Here is a 25,810-nt window from a genome sequence, read left to right on the forward strand (position 1 = left end):
CCAAAATATATAAATATCAAAAAGGCATAACCTTCTGGAAGTTAACTATTTATATAATATTAACGTAATAAATAAAAAAATATTTTTTTTGGTCAGCGGTCCAACCCAAACTATACCGTATGGACCCAGATAAACTTGTTTTTCTAGAGTTACAATATTCAAAATTGCAAGCATGATGTAACTAAAGCCACATAATGGCATGCAAAACTATAGGCATAAAGATGAAATAAAGGCAGCTGCTGCTATAAAAACGCTGATTAAACTACATGAAGCTTATTACCAAAAAAATGGTACCCAATTCAGCATTAGACGAATAGACGGTAGCTAAAAGGAAAAAAAAAACCAATATGAGGTCAGGGACCCAAAAAAAACTAAACCGACCGTAGAATATCATAACCTATTCTCTTTTTGACAAACTCTTTGTGAACAAACAGTGTCGTCGGGTATAACCTAAACATTGCTTCAACTTCTAGTAAACAGGTTTCTGCCTTAGAATGTACCTGGCCTTTACACTCTTGGGTTTTGTCCTAAACATGGGTTGAACATTTGCATGAATTGAAGAATCGGGTCCCTCCGCGTGACCCTTTGAAGACTCAGACGATTGATGGTCATCTTGGACCTCAGGTGGCTCAGGTGCTGATGTTAGAACCAACTCCACATGTTCCCCTGAAACTGCCTCTTTCCATCCTGCCAATTATGTTAATTGAAAAAAGTATGATTTATGAGATTTTTATTAAAAAAACTATAAAATAATAATAATGATGAAGCTTATGCTGAGCGAGAAAATCTTTTGCTGCATCAATAGAAAATGGCATCAAGTTTCCACTAGCCTCTTCATTAACATTCAACTCAGTCGACTGGCTACTACTCTCAGTGGTCAAAGTCTGGTCAACGCTTCTTGCGGATTTTATATCCTCTTCCAATATTTGACCTTTGCTTCCATCTGCCTGTCGGGCCCTCCAAAGCTTGATATTGGAACGATTCAAGACATTTTGGACACTCTTTGTCTTGACTTCCATGTTTACACTTTCTTGAAACTCAGGTTCTGGACGGTTGACCTGATTTTGACCCGTACTTTTCCTCACGGTAACGGATATGGAACCAATCATCAGCTGACAGCTGTTCATAGCTGTTTGATTATCTGCATCATTGTGTACTCTAGATTTTACAGTGTTTTCAGGTTTAGGTTTCTTGGTCCAAATCTTACCACCGTTATTAACCCTTTGTTCCCTGTGCTTGTGTGCATGTTCCCATTTTAAGAAATTACCATTTTGATTATTATTAGGATGGCCATTTCTTTGTGGTCTTGACACCTGTCGTCGAGCAGTGAAATGTTGTGAACTGTCGGTCATCTTCTGTGGTTCATTAACAGTTGAATCTGAATGATCAATGGCTTGTTCAGAGCTTGACAACTGAACAGGATCGAGGGCTGTGATTATATTTTCATCTGAGCTGGACTTCTCCAGTCATATCAGAAGCAGTGTATAGAGAACTACCATTTTGATTATTATGGTGACCATTTCTTTGTGATTTTGGCATCTGCCATCGAGTGAAATGTTGTGAACTGTTCATCTTCTGTTGTTCATTAACAGTTGAATCTGAATGATCAACGGCTTCTTGATAGCTTGATGACTGGGCAGGATCAAGGGGTGTGATTATTGTATCATCTGGGGTGAGAGGATCAATCACTGAGATCTGGGGGCTGGGATTCTCTGGTGATGACACACTCTCAAACGTATCAGAAGCAGTGTATAGTTCTACCTTTATGCCATCAGATTGCTCCCTTGCTTGCTGTTCCTTTTGCCTAATCTTTCTTTGTCTTTTCCTTTCTAACAACTCAGCTTGCCTACATCCATATCATGAAAACAGGCATACCTTTGATCAGATTATATACACACAAACTCACACACGCACACACAAACCTCCTCTGAGCAGTTTCTTCTTCCTCTACAAGCAACTTCTGGCATCTCAATGCTTCAGCATCTTTGTCTGCAAGCCATGCGTCCACCTAAACAGATTTGAAATTGTATAATTTATTATAATAAGTCCTGTCATAATCATGTATACAAGTTTTCCTTTATTTTCCTTCACTTTCAGGTTTTTTGTTCAAGCCTTCTTTGGATACCAACTCAATGATGGCGCATTGGCATGCTTGTTTCTATGTATTTACAATGTCGATATGTTCCATATGCATATTATACACGTGGCTTTCACGGTTATCTACCCTAGAAGCATAACATTAGCACATACACATATCACAAGTAAAAATCTTTGAAGTTCAGAGTGGTAAATGGAGTTTTAACCATGAATTTATCTGTTGAGCCTAATTTGAAGGTTAAAGATAGACAACACGCCATTCAAAAACCCATCACTAATTTCAGAATCTTAACTGCATTCACGTAAAACATAATCTAAGAAATCAAGGGTATCTCTGTGACATTATTTAAATGCAACAAGCTGGAAAATGATTGTTAAAAATTATTATGGTAGTAGTTTGAAAGACATATTTCTCCACCTCTTTCAACCTGAACTTGATTTGGAGATCAAGCAGCTAATTTAGAATTAAATTATCAATGAGATATCAAATTATGTCTGTATCATAGGCACTTCAAGTAAGCCTCACAGTTAAACATCTACATGCCACTTATTTCGTGATAGTTTTATTTACACCAAAGAAACATAAAACATGTTTTATTTATACTCAGAATATGTTGACTTCTGGTCTACTAAAGAAAAATGCAAGTGTGAAAACCAGGAGGTACATTCAAACATAGATATAACCTTAAAGCTAAACATTTAAAATTCACCAGATACAAACATAGTTATTAAAAGCCCTCGCTTCTTGCACCTAGGCCCAACTTTCATGCATGCTCAATAAATGCGCTTCTAGTTCCTAGGCGAGCGCTTTGGTATCGTCTATGCCATGAACACGAGAAGATAAAGGCCGGGCAAAAGAAACGCAAGGAGCGCTATCGAAACTTAGATTTAGGAGAGGTCAAAGGCATTATATTGATAGATTTTGTTGTTCAAGTTTTGGAATTACATTTGACTATTTTAGAACTTTTGGTACTAATTAGATGATATTAAATGTTATATAATAGTTGTTTATTTTATTTGAAGAATAATATTATCTTTCATATACATAGTATATTTTTAATTTTTTATTTAAGTGCGCTTTTTTAATCCCTCGGGCCCTCGCTTTTTTTTTTTTTGCGCCTTGTGCCTAGACCCTAGGCGAGGCCTACGGGCCTTGAGTGCGCCTAGCGCATTTGATAACTATAGATAGAATTAGATAATAATGTCCAGCTTTGAAGTACGAAAATGTTTTATACCGGGTAAAAGAGTTTGTGATTCAAATTGTAATAAACAAATGAACTTATCTAATACTGTAAAATGCCTGCTAGAAAATGTCTTAAGAAACGCTTTGGACCTATCTTGATAACAAGACTGTTTACTAATATATAGGTGAAGAGAATATACCAATTTTTGTTCAAGAAGAAAACTTGTGCAAGCAATTAAGTTTTTCGTCTCAAGACCAACTTTCCCAGCTTCCCCATCAAAGACGTATTTTTTCAATGATTCGGCTGTTCCAGCACATAGAAATGTTCCCTCGCTAGCATCATCAAGGACACTGAATAATTCTTGGGAAGAAAGCCTGAAAAATCTACCTAGAATAATATCCTGCAAGTAAGCATTCCTAAGTATGCCTCAAATATTAAAATGATATCAAAACTGAATAAAAGCAGTAGAATAATATATTAAAGATAAGTATACCACAAGTGTTGAGCCAGCCTTCATGTATACTTGTGGAAGAGATAGAAAAATTGATTTCCGTAGATTAGCTGCAAGACTTTTTACTATAGAAGAGCCTGGAACTTCCTAAATGAAAGGGGCATTTAATAAAGTTTGACACATGTGATTTTAGAAGCGGAAGCCAAAACTTAAAAAATAATTTGACATTAAAACTAAGGACAATTTCAGAGTAAATACCTCAAGATTAACATCCTTGAAAGACATAATCTCCTTAGCTTTATCATCATCAAGCTGCAAAAAGACACATTGCTGAGCAAAGTGGAGCTGAAAAAAGATAGATTCAAGCCCCTGCTACAAAAATAAAAGCGTACCTTATCCCAAAATGCTCCAAGGATATCCATATGCTTTTGAGGCTCCTAAACATTAAGAAAATAAAATCACATATATATAAAAAAAAAAAAAGCAAACCAATCATATACATGGTGAACGTGATTATAATCAGGTAGTCTAAATGAAAAGTTCTAAACATTTTCCGTAAAAATGATTAACATTTGGGTAGGCAGATCTACTCAGTATTATCTATTATTATTATAAGAAAACCTTATGAAAGTTCATAGACCGGCGATGCACTCTTATATGTCTTCGATAATTGATAGTTGAACAAAACTCACGAGCACACTTATCACACTTTAGCATCTGAACCTTCATAGGCGTCAGCAAAGACCATCCAGGGAGATCTGCACATAAAGAAGACACTGCCAGGTCAACTTATAATAATACTTCAATATAAAACTACCAACTACGATATCCAGACAACTAGAAGCGAGGGTCCCAACTTGGTCTGCATATTGTGAATGATTAACGACACTGTTTAGTGCAGCTAAAGATTTACTGTTACCATTTTGATCAAACGTATGAAGTAACTGTATCCACTGTGTATGGCTATCACCGGTCCTTGACAGTGTAAATATAGGCTCTCTCCCGACAGCTTGCCTAATGAAAGTATCCAAGGAACCCGTCCCCTCCTCTGATTGCATTGCTTCTGGCGTACTGGTGTCTAAAGGTTTTGCAACAGCCATCTGTTCAAAAATAACTCTTCTCCACACCGAGACTGCATAAAAGAATCTCAATGAGTAGTTTGAACATAGTGCAGCTAGAGAGAAATAACTAAGCTAAACCTATGACGATGAAAATCTGTATCAAGTAATTTTGATACATTTTAATAATCTTGTAGACTAATTAAACTGTTACAACTTACAAACCTATCGAATTGCATACTTCAATCTCATTTCTAATAAACAGACCCCCTCATTACACGCCCTAATTACAATGGTGAACCAAACTACCAATTATTGACCTAAAGAGGCCTAATTGGAGGCAAAATAGGCAATCTCATTACAATAACTAAAAATCACTAACGCTATTTAAGTAACATAACATAATCATTAACCGAGTACATATTTCGATTCATCCTACTCAATTCATGGACGTAATTCGCGTGCTATATTATACGGATTACAAATAATAATAATAATAATAATAATAATAATAATAATAATAATAATAATTTATTGATCGTAGAGTTGATACATGATAGACACGCAATCAATCCAACCAAAATGTAAAAGCATTAATGAATGAAATGATAGAGGCAACATATAAACAAATGATAAGTTGGATAGCATCAATAATAAGCAGAGTGACGTCACGAGTGCTAGGGTTAGAAATAAGAAACACGTGATTAAAATGATAAGCACGTGAAGAAGGTAGTTAGAGAGAGAGAGAGAGAGAGTTTGTGTTAACGTACCAGTGTAGGCTGAGAGATCGCCGTAAAGACGGCGAAACGATCGTAAGAGAAACTGCGGACGGACGGCGTATGTGAGTGTGTATGGGTTGTAACGAAGAAACAAGCAGTCGGCGAAAACTTGAGGCAGGGTGAATTGGAACGCGCTGGTGCCAGAGGAAAATATATATATATAACAGGGAGGCTTTTTTTTCTTTTTTTTAATTAAAAAAAATATAGTCTTTACTAGTTACTCGTTACGGAATGACGCAAAGGTAAAAGGTCACCGCCAGGAGGCCCAACTCAGTTGTACGGAAATTTTAAGCGCCTCTAGGTTATCTCTAGTTTCGGTGAAAACTCACCCGGCCTGAAGGCACACTGATGTTAAAACCCAGACACCCTCATGATCGAACCGGATATCACGTCATTGAGCCGCTCATACCCTCCTTAAAGTGTTATATGTGGGGATCGAGCATGGGTGTCTTAACACTTCCTCCCAGTACCAAGCCCTTTTCAGTATTATAAAGTTTTATTGTTATAAAATACGATAACAAAATCTACCTATTTTATAAAGTAAAATAACTGTGGATACGGCTTGTGGTTAAACATCATAATTTTTTCCCTCCAAACTATATAATAGATCATTAAATATTCACTTTCCTTTACATTCCATTTATATTATATCTATAACATGATTAAATTATTCACTTTCCTTTAAACTCTATTTTATTATATATACTATACATTTTTATAAAAATAAATATTCTTTTAAATTATAAATATATGCTTTAAATCTATCCATTTATTTTTTCAGTTGATTTACTAAACTATATATGTGCTAAAATGAAGTAATATATACCATTCACTTTCATATATAATAACGTTTATCATAGTCAGTTTCTTAGTTTTTTATCAATGATTGTTTCGGGTTTTTTGTATAACTTAAATTTGATTGTTACGAGTCAAAGTTGGTGAATAGATTCTGAGGTAAAAGTTAACTATATTTGGCTCACAATTTGTTACGGGCCAAAAAGGAGTAATAGGAGTATTTTTAAAAGTTTAAGAGTGCAATTAGATTTTCATCAAAATTGTTACGAGTTCAAAGCTTGATTGTTTCGGGGTTTTTGTGTAACTTAAATTTGATTGTTACGGGTCAAAGTTGGTAAATAGATTATGAGGCAAAAGTTAACTATATTTAGCTCAAAATTTGTTACGGGTCAAAAAGGGGTAATAGGAGTATTTTTAAAAGTTTAAGAGTGCAATTAGATTTTCACCAAATTTGTTACGGGTTCAAAGTTTTAACCTGAAAATGTCAAACAAACGAAAGTTAGAATTTTAAATGTGATTTTGGTTTCGTATTTATTTTCAATGACATTTTTGAAAAGAATGAAAAGATTCCGGATTTGGCTAATTGACTATTTTTCCCACAACTATTAAAATTTAAGAAAAGAAGACGAACACTTTCGACATGCTACCTCCAGGCCTATCAATGCTTCTAACTTTTATCAAATTTGAAGCATTTGTGTCAGCATTAACTTTTTCTTTAATGGTGATTAAAATGTAGTGTGTGAAACATGTCATACAAAATTATGCTCAAGTGAAGCAAAACATTCACAAAATTTAACAGGCTAACTTGTTATTTTTATGTGTTGTCATTATGACAAGGTCGATAAGCCCTCTCAAAATTATAAAAATCATTTTCATGGTGTAGTTCATAACTATTATTGTATGAAAAGTCTTTTTTGAAATTGGTTCATAACCAAAATTCTTCTATATATATGATACTCAGAATCAAATTTTCAATAAATGGAGCGTTCTCAGGTATGTTTAGCACTCGCGTTATTATTATTGTTGTTGTTGTTGTTGTTGTTAAGTTCATTTTTTTTGAAAAAAAAAATCATTTTCTGATATAATAAAATCAATTTATGTACACATAGTATAGATATAAGTATATTGTCACACCCCGTTAAGCGAATCGCGGAAGCGTAAAACGGAAATGCAACAGATACAACTGGGATCAAATACATTGTTCATAAAGAAACATTACTAACTAATTTACAATATATTATATCGTTCTAACATCTTTTACAAACTAGGTGATACAATCAAACCGGTTCTTCAATTACTTTACTTCTAACTCAAATGCACATGACATCAATCACCAATCAGACACATAACGCACAGGAAATTACTTCTCATATCTGATAACCTGAAAAGCATGTTAAAATAGGTCAACTACGAATAGTTGGTGAGTTTCATAAGTTTAACGAAATCAGTTATGCGTACCACACAGTCATAGCTTGTATGTACGCGCGTATGTAAAAATATGTATTTACGTTTGTATAAATATGTACAGCCATATCCTTGTGTGTGCATATGCACACATGTAAGTTTATAATATAAATTCGAAATTTCGGTAAAATCTTGATTGTTTGTTCGTATTACCTGTTTCCAATTTCCGTGTTTAACCAACCACTGTGGACCCCCTTCCTCCCACAACGGTTCCACATAAACTCAACCACTGTGGCCCCCCTTCCGCCCACAACGGTTCCGCGTTAACATCAACCACTGTGGTCCCCCTTCCACCCACAATGATTCCACGTAAACTCAAACATTATATAGTGTACACGCAAATAATTAGTATATTCTACACATAGTATTTCCTACGGCTAATCACATAGCATGTATATAGACACATATATACGTATAGTATTTATCACGTATCACCAGATATTGTGGCTCCCCATCCCCACAATACGCATAATCACATTATTTTCTTAACATTCATGTCATAATCAAGTTAGTTCGTTTAATAAGTTGCAACAGAACTTGGCTCATAGGCCATACTCAACTTTAGTTTATAAGTTGCAGCAGAACTTGGCTCATAGGCCATATTCAACTTTAGTTTAGTAAGTTGCAGCAGAACTTGGCTCATAGGCCATACTCAACTTTAGTTTATTACTATTGTGGCCCCCCTTCCGCCCACAATAGCCCCATAATCGTCACAGACCACGTTATCCCCATGGCCATTACAGACCACGTTGTCTCCCAAATTAGTTATGTTTAACATTACATAACGTGTTTGTATAAACATGCTGTCACGTGTAATTTCATTATGTTTTGCATATCGTATTATCTCTACTCAATATATCAATCAACGATAATAATCATCTTTCATCAGCACGTAGTCAATCATTATGTTTGTAGGGACTTTTCATATATAAATGTTCAGATATTTTATATCCTGATCCGTTTTTAGATAGATAACGTGTATAAACATGTTTTCCACCCCAAAAGTTCGTAAAATAGTTTAAAGAGTGGGGTGATGAAACTCACAGTTTTGTAGGCACTCAGTGCGAGGTCAGCTCGGGGTTCGTTTCCCTTGCTATCACTTAGTCCCTATAGTCCATATTATAATAATATTAATATTTTAATATTATTATAATCTCATTACTAAACTGGGCTGTATAACTAATCTGGATATAGCTGGAACGCCCAAGAAGTGGCAATAGGCTTAGGTTGTGATGTTGTTCAATCTCTAATACTTAAAACCGAACTTGGCTCAGATTCCTGTTTTCCCAGCTGGGCTAAGTTGTTTGTTTACGCGTTCAGAAAACAGTTATGGGAAAATAAGCTTGGGTAAATGTATTGGTTAATAAAATGATTAAGTTATAAAGAAGGATCACATACTGGGGTCCCGGAGTAGCCACGGGGCCCGTTTTCATTTATTCAGTTTGATTTGGGAAGAAACGCGCACAATCCACCCGGATTGTCCAGGTTTCTCATAGAAAATTTCGTTTTTACTTAACTAATCCGAAAATATGATTTTTGATCACTCTTGGTGTTTTGATATTCCCGCAGGTTCGCTAGTCGCGAACTTGCTAGTTTTTATAAAAACTGAATTTGTTTAATCTTTAAATTAACATAATTAATTAACCGTTAATCATTAAATTATGAAAATTTAACCACTTATCAATTAAAATATGTAGATTTTATAAAAATATTTATGGAATTATTTACTGATTTATTAATTTATAAAAATTCATTTTGTCAGCTATATTTCGCCTGAAAATCGTCCGTTTACCCCAAACAGTTTCCAAAAATTCCAAAAAAATTCCTGAATGCTCAAATCATGTCCCAAAACAACTTGTATCAATTCCAGAAAGTAAAAAGCTTGTTCAATATTATTTTCGGCCCAAATTCTGCTATAAAAATTCGCATGAACGCATATGTACTAAACACCTTTAGACTTCTCCAAATGATCTCAAAATTCATATGTGATCAAAATACATTAAATCTGAGTTCCCAGAAAATTTTCATAATTTTTGAAGTATTTTAGCTATTTTTCCCAAATAAATGTCCCAATTCGGTAATAAATTCGCCAAATATTATCGGATGGTCAAAAAATTACCAAATTTAAACAGGGACTTATTGACATGGTCCCTGATGTTTCTGAAAAATTTCAAGGCCTAAAAATATGCACATCATAACCTTAATCTAAACAGCCCGTAATCGAGTAAATCGGTATTACCTTTGCGTTTTTGGTTCGTTTTCGCTTTCTTAATCCAATTTTCGGGTTCTTGTGCTTCTATATAAGCTAGGTACAGGTCCTATATCATAAACCAAGCAATTTTTCATCAATATAACAGCCCTTAACTTAGGGTTTCGGCTAGTGCACAAAAACGAACTTTTGAACCGTAGAAACGCCGTTTCAACCCTTTAATCCGTGTTTATGGCCAAAAAAACTATCAAACCAGGTTCCTCACCATGTGTATGTTCAAAACATGTTTATGGACCATTTTTAGGGTTTTTACATGGTTAGGAATGATTTTTGGCAATCAAGACATGTTTATATGTCGTTAAACGAGTTTAAATAAGTCGAAAATCGATTATTTAAGACCTCTTTACCTTGTTTCTTGCTGGTTTTTGGCTGGAGCAGAACTTGTGTCCAGAGTTTTCAAGAAAATGATGTTAGAAATATCTTGTATCTAGTTTATATGTGAAAGGAAAAATAAGGGGGTAAAAGTCTTCTTTGGCGGGCTGGGCTCGTTGGGTCCCCTTTTGGGTCCATTTGGCCCACTTTTCTCGATTTACGTGCCCAAACGTGAAATGCCGAGTCCAAATTTATTTCGGGTTCGGTTTTTTGCGACAAAAATATATCGGGCGTGACAAACGGAGCGAAAACGAGTGTTTTTCTTATAAAAACATACTATATGTTTGTAAAAATTAAAAATATTTTCACGGATCGCTTAAAACATTTCAAATAAGTGTTTGGTAAGTCTTTTTCGGCTTAACGGATGATACAATGCTTGTTTTGTAACTATCTTTCGCGTTTAAATCTATAGCGGGTAGTTAAACGAGCATGTTTTCGTTTAACTTGTTTGCTATCGAACTAAGGCTATATTACTAATATTTTAGCTTATATTAAACGTATATCACTTATAGATGGCACCCCGGGATATCCGGACCATAACCAGACCCGTTTGGTTATTCGTTTGTTCGTTACGCAATAAGCGGTTAAACGCTTATTTGAATTTGTAAGTACTAAGGTGTACTCGGTTTTGCCACGGATGTCACATATATAGATGTAATCATTTATTCATGTACACTATGTACTTATTTGTTTTATTTATAACTTTATTATTTGGACCATCTCGTGTGTTACACGGGCTCTAAAACTAGTAAAAGTAATAATACTAATAGTAATTAACAAATATAGCTTTTTTTTTATTTTTAATACTAGTAATAATTAACAAATACAGCTTTGTTTTTATTTTTATAATCATTATGTGAAAATTCATAACTTATAAATTAAATGCATGAAATGATTATTTAGGCTACAATTCATGGAGTGAACTAACGGTACAAAAACCTACACGATGTGGCAAAATTTACATTGTAGTTTGTTTAAAAGGTTTGAAATGAGAGACCTTTTAATAACTATTATAAGATGGCGGATAAGATTCTCAAAGAGATTAAGACGAATTCATTTATTTGGGTGAAGAATAAGCAGATTTTAGTGATTCGGTTTTAAAAAAAAAAAAAAAATTCAATACCACCTCCCTAAACCCATGCCAGTGCCACACCCATCCCCTAAAGCTAAATGTTATGGGCTAAATAGAAAGTGGTAGTTAAAGCGTCGCGTTAACATCACGGAGGCAGGAAACCTTTAACTAATGTATTGAAGTAACTAAAAATTAAATAAATAAAAAAAAAGGTTGACGGGTGCATTTGAAGAGGACACCAAAATAACAAAACTTTGCAATTAGTTAATTGATATATACAAGACATGATAATAAAAATATCAATTTTATTATAGCAAAATCTTTATTAATTTGAGCAACTCTAGGAGTCTAAGGCTCTAAGCTGACAAACATTCCTATTTCTTCTCCTTCTTCCTTTTTAATACGTTACACCTAGCTAGTAGTTACACTTAAACATACATAATAATACCATTATTGAGAGGCAGCAACTCAAATAAATAGTGTATGAATAATTTAAAAACTACTAGCTAGCAAAGCCTCATGTTACGTTAGATTTGTAACATGTTGTGTTGCATTACAAAATAAGCTAAAGTACAAAAACTAAAATAAAGTATGTATTTATTATTCAATAACTTTGGTTATGGGACTAGATCACACGTTAAGCTGCTATTTCTACGTAATTTCACTTGTTAAATTCAACTCTACATCTCCACTCCCACCAAAATTCCACATATTTGGTTTTGATTGACTCCTACACGAACACGTATGTTGAAGATATGTTTGGTGTGAATCGATGATGTGAATCGATTCTGTTTTTGGTATGTTCTGAAAATATGTGTTACACCAATACATACCTGCTTAGGTAAAAATGTAGAATCAAGGGGAATTTTTAAGAAATAAGTTTTTATTAAGAAAAACATGAGTTGAACCTTCTAACTATTCTCAGTAGACAAGAAAGCTTTTAGTAACCCGCCCAACAACCAGTGTCAACTTTATCAAAACATTTACGTTTAAAATTGTAGTACTGAAAAATCAATGGATTTTTATTCTTATAAATTTGTAGAAAAGAACTATGATCATATTATATAAGCACAGGGTGCTGAGCAATATCATCACCTAGCTGAATTACTAACTTGCTCTTTGAATTCAATAATTGCAAATGGTCTTATTGCTGCAATCACAATAGAAATACACTATTATCAGCGAGTGGCAACTCAAGATGATCTCTCTTAAATAAAGAGTAAACTAAACTTCTTCTAGTCATGTTTTACGGTTCTAGTCTTTTGTTATAAAAAAAAGTACATATTTGGTCCCAAATGTTGGTCAAATTGTAATACTTTGGTCTATAGGTGCAAACGAGCCAAGCCCCTCGCAAGCTACTAGTGATTCGGTCAACAAAATGCTCGAAATGAGCCGAGCCCGAGCCTCAAGTAAAGCTTTGCATGGGAAGCTCGGTTAGGCTCGTCGAGCCTTAACAAGCCTTATGAATTTTTAAGTTTTTACCTTTTATAGACTTCTATGTATTAAATTTGCTTTGCACAACCTAGTTTGAGCCGAGCCTTGGCTTGTTTGAGGTACTACATGAGCTCGAGCCGAGCTTAGTTTCTCAAAATACATAAAAAGAATTAAGAATATATATAAATTAATTAAAAAATAATAAACATGCAGGGCTCGAGTTTGAAAAAGCAACTCACGAGCCGAACTCAAGCTTTAGGAAAAGATCTTGAAACAAGTTGAGCTAGAGATCTCGTAACTCAAAACAATCTAAACTCGAGCCTAGTCGAGCTCAGGCTTAGAAACCCCCCTTGCCCAGTTTCCCCTACTCTTGTCTTTAAACCAACTTATGTTAAAAAAAATCTGTTAAATCCATGCCAAATGACCATTTTCCACTTGATACTTTTTAGAAAAAAAGAAAAACATACAAATACCCATTTGACTTTTTGAAAATTTCATTTGGTGTGCAGTTAACTATATTATTTTATACAGACTACAAGGCTAACCAACTAACAAATTCCAATAACGAGGCAACAAAGAGAGACCAAACTATCTAAAAATTTACAATCATGAATATACAAACTCGATAAAAAATTATAATACCCAGAATATGCATCTCAAATGACACGAAAAATGATCCAGATGTATAACACCCCACCCAAATTTATGGCCTATAAAACCAGACATCAGTAAAATTTCAAACTAATATATCAGCAATTCAGCATGCATTACAACTCTTCCTACACGTCCCGTAATAATCAGAAGTGCCCACCATGAATATTGGGTTCCTCTCACACTCGCCAACCGCAGCCCATTGTGGACAGCTGTCATCCTCGTCTGTGCATAAACCATCATCATCATCACCGCCCGTTTCTTTATTCCGTGGGGCCACAGGTTTCACCACAAAGATCTTTGTGGCCCACCACATGTCACCCTCGGTAACTGGACACCTGGCGTGTGAACTGCTTGGGTCTAAACTAGCATTCGGATGAAGATTGAATAATAAAATTGCATTGCCTTTGATAGGTTTTGCTATTTGACTACTGTTTGTACAATGGGACCATATGTTCTTTAGTCTCAAACTTCCTGACTGCAAAAAAAAAAAAAGGAAAAAAGAAAGATATATGGCTTATTTTACATTAATTTCTATTTTCCAAAAATAAGTAAAATAAATAGATAGCTTGCTTCCTTTTGTCTAACCTCTGCTACAGGAAAGAGGATCTGACCACCTTGTGTAACATTTGAAAGGTAAATTACAACTGTTGCCATTACACTTTCACCGGTTTGCCACATGGACAAGTTGCGCAAATAATTGTGGGTCCCATTAGTCTCTTCAGGACTCGAATGAAAAACATGCAATGCCTTTCCATTTCCTGTAATATAGTTAACAGTAGATTTATGATTTTTAGTCTATGTTAATTATATGAAAATATATAGACTCAAATTACTCTTTCGAGAGATTAAGCCAATAACAAAATCTGCATTAATCCATATCCATGAAAACGGAGTTTTTAAAATATAATAATTAAGAGCTATTATAAAAAGTAAAGTCGCTGCTTTGATTTATTTCTAATTTATTTTATATAGGAACCTTTTTTTCAGAAAGTAAAACCAGGCCATGATTAAAAAAGAATGATAAACAGAGAAGACCTTTGGGGAGAAAAGTCCATGCCGATATCCGTTCCTCAATTCTTGCAACTATTTTATCCTAAATGACATAAAAAAAGAAAAATATTAAATACAATTAACAAGATTCAAAATAATGATCCATTTTTGTTTGAAGCAGTTTAGGATATAACGAAAACATTTGGTGACTTTCAAGCTGTCAAACCTGTTTCCTCTTTAGCCAGCTCTTTCATTTTATATGTTTGACCGTTAACCAATAAAAATATGACACAAATTAACCTGTTTTGACACACATGATGGGAAAACGGGTCTTCCATGTATTTTGTTGGGTGACATGAAGGGTTTCTTGGGTCTTTCTAAAGAAAAAGGTTACAAAAAATGATTTGCCAATGGTGACCAAACCTACTATGCAAACACCAAACTTGTTTTCTTTCTGATTCGGTAAGCTACGTGTCCGGTCCACGGAGAACTGCCTTCGGTCCCCCAAACTGACTTACTCGTGGCAACCTTCCGGCCGCCCAACGACCTATAACTCTAGTCACTACTCCCACTGGGGCTAGGAAGTAAGCCCCACAACCCAAAGCGGCGAAGAACAAATAGAATTTGCTACAAAAGCCGGCTAACGGGGGTATTCCTGCGTAGGAGAACATAGTAATGGAGAAGGTAATAGCTGAAATAGGATTCGTTTTGGCTAGAGCGCCCAAATCCGCTATATATTTGACACGGCTCAAGGGCATTTCAAACGAAAGGTGCATTTCCTCAGTTGATAGAAGAAAGAGTGCAGCCCAGCGCTACGGCTTAGTTAGGGGGCTAAGAGTCATGGCTGACTTATAAGGAGGTCACTTAGTCGATGCCAACCTCTTTTACCGATGCCTGACGCTTGATGCTCGCTGTTCCCTACTTCGGGTTAGGTACCACAGCTCAAAACAAAGAAGCTAGAAGGAACAAGTTCATGCAAAGCTGATTCTCGAACAAGAAGAGCATATTCTGTAAGAACAATAGGAGATTTGCCTCCTACTAGACCTGGTATACCTTGATTAGATAGACTCTTTTCTGTGTCAAAGAGAAAGAGCGGGTTCTCGTTCATAGATGGGAGTGGTGAGGCGGGTCCCGTCCACCGGACTACTTTACTTCAGTCAACATGCCCCGACAATTATATACCTGCTAATCCGATGCCCACCCCGCCTCATATTGTACCGGAATGGTATTTCCTACCGATCCATGCCATTCTTCGTAGTATACCTGACAAAGCGGGAGGTGTAGCCGCAATAGCACCAGTTTTTTATGTCTGTTGGCTTTACCTTTTTTTAAAAGTATGTATGTACGTAGTTCAAGTTTTCGCCCGATTCACCAAGGAATATTTTGGTTGCTTTTGGCGGATCGTTTACTACTAGGTTGGATCGGATGTCAACCTGTGGAGGCACCATTTGTGACTATTGGACAAATTTCTCCTTTTGTTTTCTTCTTGTTCTTTGCCATAACGCTAGTCCAACATCAGTCATTCTAATGGAATATCTGGAATATCGAACTAGGAAATGAAAGACTTTCTTTCTTTATATACGAGTCAATTACATACCGGAAATATCGAACAGTAAATGCTATACCGGAAATGCGATATCTAAAGTCAATCTCAGTGAATTCCGTACCAAGCAGCCCAACCAAAACCTAATAGTATATCAGATCTATCCTATAAAGGTAGTCCAACACAAGTAATCGATACTACGCCTTCGCCCTTTGAGAAGTTACTTTGTGAAATAGGATTGCTCCCTTGTACAATTTCTTCATTTTAGATAGCTAGAGCTAAGCCTGTCCTAAGTATGAGTCGGGTAGGACCTTTCAGTCAAGTGCCTTGCCTTCCTTGCCTATGGCTTGCGGAAGCGCTGTTCGTTATTATAGATGCATCTGAGCAGCGGATCATGATGCCGGGGATTTGTTCACAGCGGAAGAAGAGAAGTCTTCCTCAAATGGATCAGACAAGTATGTTTCACACAAAAATAGATCTTTTTAGCTGCCATATTCCCTGTGTCTCTACTGATTTTAGTGCTCTGCCAAAGAAAGCGGTTTGATCCAAAGTCGGCATGAAATCTAAGGCTTTGAGCTCTTTGTCCGAGGACGATCTCCTAATTGCTAGTCCGAATCAAGGGCTAAAGTCCGAACTCACGATTTGACGGTCGAGTCTGATACATCAACCGTCTACTCAATATCCTTGTACGGGTCCACAATCACTACACGAGATGAACCTTGGTTTGGTGAATTGAAGTTGGCCTTAGGTGTAATAGGACTCCTAGTTACTGTACGCGATCGTATACTGAGGTGCTCCCCGCCGGTTGTTGGAACGACGCGAGCCGGGCCGGGTCTCGATTCAGAAAGATGAAGGGCCCAAAAGTCTAAATAGGGAGTTATAAATTCCCCATCTCATTGGGGGTGCAGCAGCAGCAGAAGAGTTCGCGGATCACCTATTTAATAAAGATTAAAATACCTTCCCGCTGCTGAAAGATCCCCATCAAATGCTACATCCGAAGCAACTATAAATCGATCTGCCAAACAAAACTCCCCTTTATAGAAGGGTTTCACCCCAAGCTCCTTTAGAGCAAGGCTTTTCCGGCTGTACTGACTTAGCTGAATAATCCGCTCTAGCAACTCTTGGTCAAGCTGTTTTCATCTACTTATACTTAGCTTCGGTATTGTACCCAAGAGAATCTGAATCAGAAAAAGTACCTAGACCTGGATCCAAGATCACGATATCCGGAATAAGTGTTGGAGGTCGATTCGGATACCCCACCCTTATTATAGAGGAGAGTTTGGCACTTAGTAGCCTGGTTAGGAGGTTTACCCTCATAACATAAGGCCTTTCACTCGAAAAAGAGGTTTTACCTATCCGACTATGTCTTTTGTTTAATACCCATTTCCAGGAAGCTCAAAGCAGGTCAGGACAGAAGAAGTCTACAAAAAGGCAGTCCAATTTGGCGCTTTCCTTGCCTTAAGTAATACCTTTTTTTAAGTGCCTTGCGGAACTTCGTTTCACTTCGTTCGTTCCATTAGAGACGCGAAGTTCGTACCTTCTCCCCTGGCAAGGGTTAAAAGGCGGAGAACCATTAGGAATTTCGCAATCATATGAACAATCTCACTAAGAGTGATAAGGATACTAAAACCGAACAGAAAACTAAGACCACCAAGCCCGATCAGAAAACTAAGACTGATAAGGTTACTAAGACGGCAAAGAAAACTTACAATCAAACTAAGACAGTCAAGAAGAAACCTCCGTGATCTTGTCATAAATGATAGATAAATGATAGATAGAGGTATGCTATGAAAGATTGATATTAAGGTTTAAGATGCTGCCAAAACGATTGATTCAATTCATCTGATCCTCTCTTTCCAGCTCTTGCCTCTCTGTCTGCATTGGTGTGGTACCATAACATTTGTCGAGGAACAATAATGAACATTAAAGAAAGTTGAACTTAATTTGAATTTTAAAGAGATGTCTAAATTTGTAGTCTGTACCACGGCATTGGCTGAGTTATTTCCACCGGATTTGTCCTTGCTGTTATTTCCCTATAATCAAAGAAATACACATTGTAACACAAAAATGGTAAAAAGATTACTTCAATTTGACCCGTCTACTATTAAATTTAGGGCTAATTGCATAAAAACATAACCAACTCTAGTCACATATTTAACTTAGGTAATCAATATGCATTCAGCCAGAGTATAAAAACCGTTTAAAGTTAAGCAACTTTATAAAATTCCGTTCAACGCTAGTTATCTTATATGCAATTTGTTCTTTTTATTTGGCTAAAGTACATGATCTTTCCTACTTGTATATGAAACTGGTCTAAGTCAATTTCTATATTGGCTGCAATAAAAACTTATTTTACTTGATAAAGTAAGGGCCAAACAAATATAAGAATGGGTGTTTTACCAAAGATATCAGGTGCTCACACTCTTCATCAGACAAGAAACCGTTGTAGAAGAATAACCTATCCAAACAAACACACATGCATGTCAATAGCATCTCTAAAATGACATATTAATGACACGTGTAACTACCTGACCTTGGTCGCCAAGAGAGTTCAGTAACCCGTGAAGGGTCAATGGTGTTAGGAGGATGTGCACGACCCAACTGTATAACATTATTTTGTATCACCTCTTTGGTCCTTGGTATCTTCCGGCTATGACAGCAAGTGAAATAATACCAAATTAGCTCTCATGATACAGATATGTTGTAGTTTGTAGTTATTTAAATAGGACAGTCTTTTCTAGGCCATAAATTGTAGATATATACATCGTTAATACATAAATACTCATTCAACATCATTCATGTTGCTTTTTATATGAACATCTAGGATTGCAAAACATTAATAGGAGTGCAAATGAGTCAAGCCGCTGGCGAGCTACTAGAGATTGGATCGCTGATAAGCTCGAGCCCGAGCCTAAGATAAAACTCGTTTACTCATCAAGGCCGAGCTCGAGCCTTGTATGAGAAAATTGTTTAGGCTGGTCGAGCCTAGTATATTTTTAGGTTTTAACTACTTTGAACTTCTATGTATCGATTAAGCTGAGCTTTGGCTCGTTTACTGCACTGCACACGAGTTTGTTGGCTCTTTACGGTTTTTCTCATAATATAGAAAAATAATTAAAATTGTGTATAAGTTATTTAACAAAATAATAAAGGAGTTGAACCCGAGTCACGCTCTCATAAGTTAAAACGCGCTCTGGCTCATTTTCACCCGTAGACCACACACATTAGGGTGGAATCATCCTTTATTACAGAAATGATAATATGATTGAAAATGAATCCCTCAAATTCAAAATTAGGGCTCCAAAAGAAGAACATGAAATCTGAAGTAGACAATTGGAAGAAAAGAAAAGATGAATATCGTTACCTTTCTGAAATAGAGGTCGAAAGACAACACGTAAGTGCCACAATAATAAGAAATGAGGGTTTTGTCGCCATGGAAGGCAGAGTATCAACAAAACAAAATTGGAGTTTGAATCAATTAGTTCAAATAAATCCGTACTCTTCCAGCAATCTGCAGTGCTCGTTCGTTGTTCACATCAACAAACGGATCACAGAAACAACACAACGCCAAACTTAACCACGGCCTACTCCTTTGGCCCGGTCCAGGACATAAAACCGGTAAGTGTCACGTCTTTAAAAAAAAGTGTGTTATGCACGGGCTATACAATTTTATTTTAATAATCAAAATTTTGACATTTTAATCACCACTAACCCCAGAAAAGAAGATGTTTATTGATAGTTCTAACTATTTTTTTAGTGATTCCACATCAACTAAAAATTAACCCACTCATTTTTTAATAATGAAGATTGCTTGAGAACATTAATGTTTTTAAGTATCTTCGTCTATTCCCGAGAGTATAAAATAATGGTCGGAGCCATAAGTTAGGTTGATACCATTTCCCACCTCCTCCTTTATCTAAACGCTACACTTGATAGATCATTCCCCGGCAACCATCTTTGTTGAACCCCTAAATATTGGATCACCCATTTCGTATCTTATCTTACAATCTTACAATACTAATAAAGAAAAATGTTGAAGCTTAGGTGTCAAGCCTACATTTATCTTAATTTCTAATCTATCATCTCATTCGTTCTAACTATCCGTGGGTCATGGGTCAAAATTATTTTGCTAAGCGGGTTATAACATAGTGTGGATTTTATAACATAGTGTCATTTTCATACCTGAAGTTTGGTAAACTACGTAACTTTAGCATATTTTTTAAATTTCTTGCAAATTCAGAACCGACGTTTCCAAAACCATGCTATTTTAGTAATTTTACCCGTTTGTTTTTCCTTACATTAAATTTTATATATATATATATATATATATATATATATATAGAGAGAGAGAGAGAGAGAGAGAGATTATCATTATCCTTATGTTTACTGTTTAGAAGAGAAGCAAGAAAACATAGCCTAAGAAGGCCTACAATTGTGTCATCTGTCTCATGAGATTTTTATTTATGAAGTATAAAAATAAAGATACAGGTAAAAGATAAAGATTTGACTTGCGTATAATGTAAATATGAAATATGTTAACGCAATATTAGTAGATAAGTTGCTGGATCAATACAATTGTGATGGGCCAATTCGCCTTATAGGGTTGGAAAATGATCATTTGGATTTCTCATATTTGTTCACAAAGCCGGCTTGAGGGTTGGGCAACCGGGCGACCGGTCGGGGCACTTAATTTTTTGGGGGGCTCAACTATTTTTTGATATATATTTTATATATTTTTAAAATTTTTTGATATTGGGTCCAATCTTTTTTTACCCATAACCCATTTGAGATATTGGACATGCGGGTCTTTTTTTTCGTTACCTATTAGGGCCTACGGGCATTTTTATTTCAATTCGTCCGAGGTATTTAAATTCTCGGACACGGCTCTATTTGTTCATGTCCATCATATCTCATAAATGATAAATCAGGTTAGAAGACTGCGTAGTAGAATTTCTAGAGTTTAAATCGGTTATTAGGTGTTTTTGACTGTAAACTGGTTATGGAAAAAAAATGTTGTATATATATGTTAATTCTTGTTCTTTGTATGTACAAAATTTCCCATTCTTGTTTCTTTAAAGCATGAGTCATCTCGGCCTTGTAACATAACTTATGCAAAACCAGATTACTGGCCACGGGCCACCTTACATCTGCTCTTTTACCATTTGTAGATGATTTTTTTTTTCGTAACACTACTTAATCTTTTTGTCAAACTTTTTAATATATGGGTGGCAAAACAAAATCAAATTGGTTGTTTGGGTCAATTTGGATAACTTTTAAAATTGAGATAGATCTGGATCAAAAGAATTTTGAAAGAATGTCAAGATAGGTTGGGAAAATGCTTGTGACTTTTGGTTATAGATTAAAATGAACTAAAACAAGCTTTATCCAATTTTATTTCAAACAAAACCCACGGAACCGAATAGAAACCGAGAAATCAAAACCGAAATCATTGAAACCGAACATATACCGAAACCGACCGAAATGAAAAAAAGCAAAACCGAAGCAAAAAAAACTGAAAAAACCGCACCTTAACCGAGACAAAACCGAGTTTTATTTTTTATTTTTTTTTATTTTATGAACGAGGAAGACGGGGGAAACATTTTAGTTATTTTACTTTTTGCGTTTTCGATTTATATTTCGAGTTATTATTTTTTTATTAATTTTTTTGAATATTTTTTTGAGGGGTTTTTGAAAACCTTTGTATTTTAACCTTTACTTAGTTCAAGATTGGTTAACTTTACCCATCTTGACTCATACCTATCCTAAACCGAATAAAACCGAGAAATCGAAACCGAACAAAAACCGAAAACATTGAAACCGAATAGATACCGAGACGGAAAAAAAGCAAAAATGAACCGAAAAAAAACCGAGGCTGAACCGAAACGAAACCGAGTTTTTTTTTATGAACGAGGACGACGGGGGAGACATTTTAGTTATTTCAGTTTTTGCGTTTTTATTTATATTAATTTTTTTGAATATCTTTTTGAGGGGTTTTTGAAACCCTTTGCATTTTAACTTTTATTTGAGTCAAGATGGATCAACTTTACCCATCTTGACTCATACTCATCATAACCCTCTATTTTAAAAATCCATCCTTACCCAAAAATTCATCCTAACCCATCACCCAAATCTATCCCAAACCATTCATATTGCCACCTCTAATTTAATATGATGTGTTTTCGTGTATCTTTTTTATGGAAATACCATGAAAGCACTCCCTAAATACCTAGTTTTTTAGGGGTGTGCGTGATGCGGTTCAATAGGTTTTGGGCTAAAACCAAACCAAAAACCAAATTTTTAATTTTCTTGATTTTTCAAAACCATTTGGTTTCGGTTTTTTTTGTTTTGGTTTTTGAGGTTGATTCTATTTTTTTTGGTTTTGCTAATCGGGCTAAAAAAATTGGCCCTATATATTGAAATTGGGCCATGGCCCCAGTATTTTCACGATGAAGTGCAACTTCACGATCCTTATTTAAAACAACTCTTTTTGTTTTTGACCTTGAAATCGAGCTTTTGACATATTTGGTTATAATTTTGGCTAATGTAGAGATGAATGTGTTGATATAACATGGTGTTAGCGAATCCATGTTAGCGAATCTAACTTTTGATTCATACAATTTTGGTAAGCATGTCTGACACGGTGTTCCCCGTGAAGCCTTATGTATATTAGTTTTTGAAAACATGTTATAGACAGGTTAATTTTATAATACGGCTTATACTTTCAATTCGAAGTTTTGTTTTTCCTTTTATATCTTAGGCGATATGCATGGTTCACTTCCTTATTCTCCACCATTCGCCACATTAGCGCCACATCAGTTTTTACTTCATCACCCTCGTCATTTAACTCACGTTATACATCATTATCTATCATTCTCCACAATTTCATTTATTTATATTATTTAAAAACGAAAAGTAATGATAAAGAAAATGAAAAAAGAAAGAAAAAAAGGGGATTGAGCAAAAAATAGGTGAGGCTTCCATGATATGCGTGATCGTAATCAGGCCCATCACGTCAAGCGTGAAATGGGGATAATGAGGGTGGTATTCGATGATACCATTCTCCGTCATTTTGTCCATGCAGTACATTATTCTCTTTCTCCCCTTAATCACATCCCATAGCCACCGTCTTTCCATGTGCAAAATCCTAATTGGTGGGCATTATTAATATCGGAAAAAAATGGATAAGACCCTTATTATATATATATTATAAATTCCAACTTCTTCTCAAGACAGTAAATATATATATATATATATATATAATAAATTCCAACTTCTACTCAAGACAGTAAATCACTGTTCCTTTTATCATGCTATAAATTATTGTACGTTTGCCTTTATTTGTTGTACATGTTGTGTTGTGTTTGAAGGGTAACACGTGTTTTTGGGCTTTACACATGTTGCTCTCTGTCTTATTCTTAGAATATGTTGAAAAAGCTTTCTCTATCTTCATTCATCTTTTATCATTCACCGGGTTCTCTCTATTGTTTGCTTCCATTTTGCCGGGTTCCATTTTGGAAACCCTAGGTGAGGCCGACGTTGTGGCTGTTGCCGGGTTCCGTTTTGTAACCCTAGGCGATGGCTGTGACTGAGGTGAGTCGGTGATGTTCTCCACCGTCTGTGCTCCGATTGCGATTGTTGTCGTCTCGGGTTGCAATTTGGAACCCTAAGCGGCGGCAGCGATGTCGGTGGCCGACGAATTTCGGTTGTGGCAGAAGTTAGACGGCGATAACCGCCGCTGTGTTCCGGTTACGGCTGTTGTCGGGACGGTAAAAATTCCCAAACCGGTATATACCATGAAAAAAAGTTTGCTTTTGTAGAGATGGGATTAAGGATCTGTGGCCTATGATGCATTGCTGAGGTTAAGAGTCTATGATGGTCAGCTGAGGCTCAATTGGTAATTGAATTTACAAGGCAATGATGTGTACTTGAGCCTGTTAATTATGTACATTGCATCGATACAATTGAGGTTCGGCAATGATAATGGATGCCTTGGATAGGCAACTGTGATGGCTTCACATAAGCATCCAGGATCCAGATATAATGCCTCCCCTTGATTCTGAGCTTGGACTTACAGCTAATAATGCCTAATAGTTCATATTAATGCCATTCATGATTATCGGGGAATGACTATAAAGTTTTATAGTATTGATTGATGCCTTAAAAGTGACTGTTGGTGGCGTTTGCTTTGGTATTGTATGCGGCTGTCATGTTTTTTACTTCATATGTAGGCTAAAAATGTGGGCAATGATCATTATGACTTATGGCATTACAACCATAGGTCTTGAGCTCATCGGCTGTACTTATTGTTTTGGTGTAGCTTTTACACTCAAAAGTGTTGATATGCTTAGCCAGTTATGTGTATTCAAAATTATTTTAGGTTTTCTGTGATTAGCCTATTGCGTAATTTGTTTAAATGACTCAGCGGGTGTAAAATATCCGGGTACAAAAAAACCAATTTTGGGTTTTTCCCTCGGATATGAGTTTTTTGTGCACCACTAACTGCGGTCAAGGGGCTTCAAGGATATTGATCTTTATGAGATCAATGAGATGATTATTAGATGCAAATTTGCACCACATTTTGTATAAGAGAAACTTGAAAATATTCACAAAAGGTTAAACCTCAATGGGAGGTACAGTGACCATTTGGCACCCTTTAGGTTCTTCTGGTAAATCCAATGTTCTTTCATTGTTATAAAAAGTTATCATTTGTTTAATTTTATTCTTATGTGATTCTTGACTAGGGCCCACTGTGTTGCTACTTACTGAATGAGATTTTTAAGAGTTAAAATGATATTGTGGTGGGTTTAACACCTTTTGGCAAACAATTGGCAAGCTAATGATATTGGCAGGTCTTGCCCAGCACAACCAAAGTTATTTTGTAATTAATTTTGTTTAGTTGAAAAGACTGCCATATAATGTAAGACATATATATGAGTATATTATACAACATAACTTATGCCAATGCACGCACCAAACACTGCTAGGTAACACTTTCTTAATTAGTTTTTATCATCGTTATCTTGCCCCCCGCGTTAATACTAGTTTATATAATAAAAGAAGAGAACAATTTTCATATATGAATACACAAATAAAAAACATATGTAAAATATAAAAATAATAATACATACGAAATGAGCATCTTCGTTTCATGCTCCTGGTCAAACCTAACATCAAATCCTCTATCATCATCAACAAATGTTTGAGCTTATCTTGTACCGTTATACTTACACTGAGTTATTTAATGGATAAGACCAAAAAGGTTTCCGTTTTGAACTTTATATCCCAAAAGCCCAGTAGTTTTCAAACTCGGGCATAGGGCTGTAAGCGAACACGAACAAGGCTTTGCTCATGTTCGTTCGTTAAGAAAATAATGTGTTCACGAACACTTACCGAACGAGATTTTATGTTCGTGTTCGTTCATTAAGGCAATTAATGTGTTCACGAACGGTTCACGAACACAAACGAACACAAATAAAATTGGCAAGCCTAGAGATTGAGACCGATGTAATCATCAATATGAATAATGAAAGCCTGTAAACGAATCGAATGAACATGAACAAGGGCATGTTCGTGTACGTTCATTTAACTTTAAAAGAACAACGAACACTTAATCAAACAAATATTATGTTCATGTTCGTTTATTTAAAA

At 35.6% G+C, this 25,810-nt stretch overlaps 2 protein-coding genes across 2 annotated transcripts; both read right to left on the minus strand.

Moving 5' to 3' along the window:
- Positions 1-753: 753 nt before the first annotated feature.
- Positions 754-5,029, minus strand: LOC143616472 (uncharacterized). The gene is made up of 7 exons (XM_077089290.1): positions 4,652-5,029; positions 4,354-4,490; positions 4,125-4,169; positions 3,991-4,044; positions 3,481-3,879; positions 1,923-2,008; positions 754-1,846 (listed from the first exon to the last, which is right to left on the minus strand). The coding sequence occupies exons 1-5, from the start codon at positions 4,830-4,832 to the stop codon at positions 3,727-3,729; spliced, it is 570 nt and encodes a 189-aa protein (XP_076945405.1). The 5' UTR covers positions 4,833-5,029; the 3' UTR covers positions 754-1,846; positions 1,923-2,008; positions 3,481-3,726.
- Positions 5,030-13,608: 8,579 nt separating this feature from the next.
- LOC143616469 (putative prolyl 4-hydroxylase 12) lies at positions 13,609-19,597 on the minus strand. The gene is made up of 7 exons (XM_077089286.1): positions 19,527-19,597; positions 18,696-18,812; positions 18,563-18,620; positions 18,145-18,195; positions 14,665-14,722; positions 14,215-14,387; positions 13,609-14,104 (listed from the first exon to the last, which is right to left on the minus strand). The coding sequence occupies exons 1-7, from the start codon at positions 19,595-19,597 to the stop codon at positions 13,733-13,735; spliced, it is 900 nt and encodes a 299-aa protein (XP_076945401.1). The 3' UTR covers positions 13,609-13,732.
- Between the last annotated feature and the right edge of the window lie 6,213 nt (positions 19,598-25,810).

The sequence above is a fragment of the Bidens hawaiensis genome, unplaced genomic scaffold, assembly GCF_021521415.1.
Source record: "Bidens hawaiensis isolate Kalapana, Puna unplaced genomic scaffold, B.hawaiensis_p1.1 tig00047501_1, whole genome shotgun sequence".
NCBI lineage: Eukaryota > Viridiplantae > Streptophyta > Magnoliopsida > Asterales > Asteraceae > Bidens > Bidens hawaiensis.